Raw genomic sequence first — 6,495 nt, 5'->3', positions numbered from 1 at the left:
TGCATTAAATGGTTACTATTTGATTAGATATTTTATTAGATTTTAATTTACTACAGGGGCAAAATGGTAATCCAACTTTACACTAAGGAGCTTCCCACTTTTAGTAAAATATAATTTCTTGATTCAACTAGGCCTAAATTTTCAGTATTCAATAAGTTTGATGAAATCAGCTCAGCGAACAGTGAAGAGACAAGGAAGTTCAGAACCACAATTTTACCTGTGCATGGCTCGTAGTACTAAACAAAAAAAATTGGTATTCAATAACTTTGTTGTATTTGTGTGGTTTACATAACCAATCTCTAGAGAAGAGCATGTTAACAAGAAGTTGGAGGTATCCACTTATCACCTTGAATGAAATTCTTCACTGAGTAAGAATCAATATGTTCAGCTGGAATTTGACTACTCCATGTCACTCTCCCTGTTACATTAGCCCCAGCACCACTACTATTGAATTCGCCATAATAAAGCGTCTTCAAAGCAAACTCACCGTTCCATGGCATCCACCCCTCAGGGTGGACCAAAACCTCCAAATTACAATTTATAAAAATTGTCCTCGAATACTCCTTCCAAGGCCTTCCCAGGAAATTCTTATGCACTTTAGGGTTACTACGGTACAAATTCATGTACTCTTCCGTTCCGTTGATGGAACAATTTTGGAAGACGAATCCAGTTGATTGCCCCGGGTCTAACCTACCATGAGCTGTTACTGCATTAGTTTCACCCTTTTCAGGGTTGAGTAATCGGGGAGTGATTAGAATGTCACAGTCCTGGAAAAATGCAGCCGCGTTGCCAAAGATGAAATCCACGTTCCCCTGAATGTGACATGATTGGTAGTACTGGCGTAAAGATTGTGTGTAGAGAGTGTCTTGATTTCCGAGGAACTCGCAGTTTTGGATTACAGAGAGGTCACTGTCGGATCGGAAAGCTACTGCTTGTCCAGCACCGATACCGGCTGTGTTTTGGATTGTTAGGCCACTGGCCATGAATCCATCACCACTTACTCCTGTTTTAGAGAAAATGAAGGTCAGAAGAACTCAACCACCATAAGACTATTGAAGAAATTTAAGTTTTATGCAATGACGATTTATATAACCTGGTTACTTATAAGATAATCACAATAAATATTTTGATAACTAATAAGCATTAATCTGCAATTACAAGTTAAAATGCACGGATTGTAGAAAATTCTTTACAGTACTGTCTATTGCGTATAACTTAAATCCTTCAAGTTAGATATAGTTGGAAGTCATTCGTGTACAATTCGTGACTTTGAAGATTTAAAAAGAAATGCAATCTTTTCACTATGTAACATAGAAAGATTTTATAACTATTGGGTGTGCGAACAAAGTACCATATTGATAGCTGAAAAGAAAAGGGAGTTATTTATAAGGAGTTGGATACTCTTGATGATATGAGGCCTTTTGGAGAAAAACCGTGCGGGCTTGGTCCAAAGCGGACAATATCACATCATATTAAGAGTATCTTTGGGCTGTTTAGCCCAACAACTGGTATCAGAGCCAATGGTTTGGCGGAACGAGTATGAAGATGGAGGAGTGTGGCGTGGGGCCCGGCTTAGTGCCTTTGCCCGTCTATGGGCCGGTTTACGACCTTTACCCGTAGCTTTGAAGACGCATTCACAGCCTTTGGGCTTCGGTGGCCGTAAGCCACGTGGAACTTAGTTCGAGGGGGAGATTGTTGGGTGTGCGAACAAAGTACCACATTGATAGCTGAAAAGAAAAGGAAGTTATTTATAAGGAGTTGGATACTCTTAATGATGTGAGGCCTTTTGGGGAAAATCGTGCAGGCTTGGCCCAAAGCGGACAATATCACATCATGTTAAGAGTATCTTTGGACCGTTTAGCCCAACAAAGTGGTAACAGAGCTTGTGGTTGTATTTGGTTGTGTTGATTGTCTATTTGAATGATGGAGGCAAATATGAGCAAGATGGTTTGTTTAAACGGCAGTAATTACCATATTTGGAAAAGCAAGATGAAAGATCTTCTATTTGTCAAGAAGTTGCATTTACCTGTGTTTGCTTCTAAGAAACCCGAGTCTATTGAAGATGAGGATTGGGAATTGAGCACGAAGCAGTGTCCTTCCAGTGATGGTAAGAAGGAAGATATGAAGAAAGTTCCTTATGCTTCAGCCGTTGGCAGTCTGATGTATGCAATGATTTGTACAAGACCTGATATTGCTCATGTCGTTGGTGTTGTCAGCCGTTTTCTTTCTAATCTGGGAAGAGAGCATTGGAATGCTGTGAAGTGGATTATGAGATGTCTTTGTGGCACTTCTAGTCTGAGTTTGTGTTTTGGGACAGGAAAGCCTATTCTTTGTGGTTACACTGATTCAGATATGGCCGGTGATGTTGATACTCGTAAGTCTACTTCGGTCTACTTGATTACTTATGCAGGGGGAGTTGTGTCTTGGCAATCTAGGTTGCAAAAATGTGTTGCTCTATCTACTACAGAAACTGAGCTTATTGCTGCCCTTGAAGCTTGTAAAGAGTTACTCTGGATGAAGAGATTTATGGAGGAACTTGGCTTTGCTCAAGAGAGGTATCTGCTTTATTGCGACAGTCAAAGTGCTATTCATCTTGGCAAGAACTCTACATTTCATGGTAGGTCGAAACATATTGATGTGAGATACCATTGGATTAGAGATGTGTTGGATTCTAAGTTGCTTGAACTTGAGAAGATTCACATCGATGATAATGGTTTGGATATGTTGACCAAAGCTTTTCCAAGAGCGAAGTTTGAAGAGTGTTGCTTGATCACCGGGATGGCGGTTTCCTCCACATAGTCGGGAGGGGAAGAATTGTTAGGTTTTTGGGTTTTCCCTTCCTATGTGGAATTGGATTAATAAAACCCAATCCAATTAGGTTTTTGGGTTTTCCCTTCCTATGTGGAATTGGATTAATAAAACCAAATCCAATTTGGACCAGGCCAATTTTGCCCAAAATTTCCTCTATATATAGGATCAATTTAGGTCTTATTTTGAGAACACAAGAGTGAATTCATAGCAGCCATATAGAGAGAAAACCGTGCGGGCTTGGCCCAAAGCGGACAATATCACATCATGTTAAGAGGGACAAAAGAATGACATCTTTCTATATTTGAAAATAATTTATCTTTATGCAATGATTTATAGCCACAAAAAATTTATGTGACTCACACCACAAGTTTAAAAGTGTTCTCTTCTTTTTTAAGCTCCGTGTCCAGTCAAATGGATTCATATAAATTGAAACTGAGGGAGGGAGTATAGTTCTATAACACAATTACATTTTATAGAAAAATTCTCTTGGGAGGATCATAATCAAAGAGAGTCAACGAGCCAAAAGTCAACTATCTCTTTTGACTTGCAAGAAACAGTTGGCACATGCGGCCCCACCCTCTTAATATTTGAGTATATTTAACTAAACTGATTAACTTATACTGAAATTTCAAAGTGAAATAGGATGTACTGGCAGGACAAGATTTACCTTTCAGACTAATGGAGTAACAAAATTAACTATGGAAGTAAATTAAGGTTCATCTCTTTTGTCAGACCAAAATATGATAAACATTTCCTCAAATTAGTAAAATATGTAAAACAAATGATTGATGAAAGGGAGGAATAATTCTTAGCCAGCCACGACAAGCTAATCAGCTATTCAGCTTTGATCCTCTGAATGTAACAAAAGACTACGACAGTAACAAGGAGACAAAATAATCACTGCAATGCAAACTGGCTGATTCTAATAATCCGGCCGACGTGACCGTCCTTCACCAAAATATCATGTACTAGTAATACTTTTACTTTGTTCAAATTTATGTGACTATCTTTGATGACTTAGAAAATTCAAGAAAGAAATATTGTATAATTTTGTGATTTAATTTATACTATAATATACCACTATAGTTTTGTAGTTATAACATAATGTCATTCAAGATAGAAATTAAAAAAACTAAAATTTAATCATTTTAATGTATAAAAATATGTATTTTTCATTTTTATACTATCACATAAATTCCATTTTAGAACAACGAAAGAAAAGAGATAAAATTACAATAGAAAGTTAGAAGTGAAACCATAATTCACGTACCTACAGTGGCAGATTCATAAGTGGTCATTCCAGGCATTAGTCCAACACTCAGTGACCCCGTAATGACGGTTTTACCCATCCCATCTCCCAAAAATACCACATTCCTCTTTTCCAACGGTACCCGAATTGTCTCATCATACAACCCGGTTTTGATCCATATCACAAACTTCTCGGATCCTAAATAACCCGGTGTTGCATTCACTGCCTCTTGCACCATTTTATAATCACATCCACCCGTTTTACAGACCGTAAGATTCGGGTTCAAACCCGACGGAACCCCGCCCCGTAACCCAAACCAGGATCCGGATGCTGACCCGACTTCCCAGAACCCATCTCGTTCTGTTTTGGGTGGGCCCCATGACCTTGTATCATTCCCGTAAATATCATAATTCACCATCATCCATAATGCATTTGTCGTGAACCCAATTAACGTTTTCATTACCTCTACCGTTTTGGCCACCTGAAATAGTGGAAAAGTTCGAAATTTCGTTAAGGGTGATCAAGATTTAATTTCCTCCTTGTTCAAAATAAGTGTCCACTTACAAAATCAATAAGTAATTAATTTCATTTTTTTCAGATTTTTCTCTAATTATTCAAGACAATAAATAAGCAAGAGTCTTTATAACTTCGTAAAAATACATACTCCGTATTTTTTTTGTTATTGGAGTTTCTATTTTCTTTAGGGGTGTGAAAAAGACTAAGTGGATACTTATTTCAAAGGGAGAGTATAATTTTCTATATATACGATATAATTAACGAAGGGTGTTCAATTGACCACCCTGATTGATCTATATACGTAGCTCTGCCACTAACCTGATGGGCTCCGTTTACTTTGAGTAAATTCGACGAGCAGCCGATTTGGTACCCCAAGGCGGCACTCGTCCATGCACGAGCGTCCTTGATTTCACCACGTGTCAACGCAGCAACCGTCAGATTGTATCTGTACGCCACAAAGTCGAATCCCAGTAAACAATTTTTCGCGGGCACAGTGAGGTTCATGTTGCCCGCGGCAGTGTCAAGGATGTTCTTCACCAATGATTTAACACTAGTGAGGTTCTGAGATGAAATGCTCAATGCTGAGAGGATGATTTGTATGGCTGTTAGATTTGACGGGAACTGTGAAGGATCAGTTAACGCTGATTCGCATGTTGGTGGGTCCCGTGAGGCTTTACAAGCTCCTTGGATTTCAATGGGAATATTCGGAGACGGATAAGGAGGAGGAGGGGTGGAAATGGGTGTGATTGAATTTTTTGACGAATGGAGTTCGGATGAAGAGAAAGAGAAGAAGAGAAAGAGGATGAGGAATTTTAGAGAAAAATATTGAGAAGCCATTGAAGTTGAGTTGATGAGAAGTTTTTGTGAAATTACAACATGGATTGGATTAGTATTGTAGGTGATTCAAATGGGGTTATAATAGATTTGCTTCTCTTCTGCGTGGTTTATGAGTTGGCTTGTTGGGTTTAGTTTCAGTGTGGAATAGATATATAATCCTATTGGCTTATGAAGATAGAACTGAATTTATGTTAAACATATTACCAGGGACCACCATTTCAGTTTATGTGACCATTCTAATATTTTCTTTTACTCTGTTTCAAAAAGTAACAATTTTTAAGTTTAAAAACTATTTACTTAAATTTTCTATTTTACATTTTTTTTAATAATTACAAAAATGCAGTTGCATATTTAAACATGCTTCAAATTTTTTATAAATGTATATATTTAAGATCACAAATTTCAAAAAAAAAAAAATTGTTTTTCATTTTAACGATTAATACACATTCGATCCATGATTTAAGTTCAGCATTGAACTAGTATTTTTAAATTATGAGTTCAGAGCTATTTTTTATAATAATAAATTTATGTTCTGCATCAAAAGTAGGATTTAAATTAACCCGATACCGCAACACTGCATTCGCCTCTACTCATACACAGGGGCGGATCCACCTTGAAAGGTGGGATGGCATGGCACCCGGAAGCTTGGATACTTTCTTATACATTTTAAGTTTAAATTTTCTACACTAAGGATAGATATTTTGTATGGCACCCTGAGTTGAACAATGCAACAAGATGCCACTGGCGGACCTATCTACGGAATTCTCACTTTATTTGCGAGGTCCAGTGATGGAACACTTTTGAAACAAGGAGGATTCTTTTTCTTTTTTCTTTGCCACGTTCTCTTTTCCTTTTATTTGTGTTTTTTAATTATCATTTCTCCATGTTTTACCTTTTTTCATGTATGGCCAGTTTTTTTTTTCTATTTGTCAATGATTTTAGAGTGAGGAAACACAAATTTAAAACTCCAAATATTCAAAATCCGATAAATTTAAATCAAGGCCTTACCACAAACATATGAATTTTTTTCTTTCAAAAGTGAAAACTCTGGTCTTTTTAGGAATTCTTAAATGAGATAAACA

General features: G+C 37.3%; 1 protein-coding gene across 1 annotated transcript; it reads right to left on the bottom strand.

Moving 5' to 3' along the window:
- Positions 1-237: 237 nt before the first annotated feature.
- On the bottom strand, positions 238-5,573 carry LOC132615607 (probable pectinesterase/pectinesterase inhibitor 51). Its single transcript, XM_060330218.1, has 3 exons — positions 4,895-5,573; positions 4,082-4,541; positions 238-1,003 (listed from the first exon to the last, which is right to left on the bottom strand). The coding sequence occupies exons 1-3, from the start codon at positions 5,411-5,413 to the stop codon at positions 315-317; spliced, it is 1,668 nt and encodes a 555-aa protein (XP_060186201.1). The 5' UTR covers positions 5,414-5,573; the 3' UTR covers positions 238-314.
- Positions 5,574-6,495: the final 922 nt, after the last annotated feature.

The sequence above is a fragment of the Lycium barbarum genome, chromosome 10 (genome assembly GCF_019175385.1).
Source record: "Lycium barbarum isolate Lr01 chromosome 10, ASM1917538v2, whole genome shotgun sequence".
Lineage (NCBI taxonomy): Eukaryota > Viridiplantae > Streptophyta > Magnoliopsida > Solanales > Solanaceae > Lycium > Lycium barbarum.
Note: the sequence above shows the minus strand (reverse complement) of the source record. Positions and strands in the feature narration are given on the sequence as shown.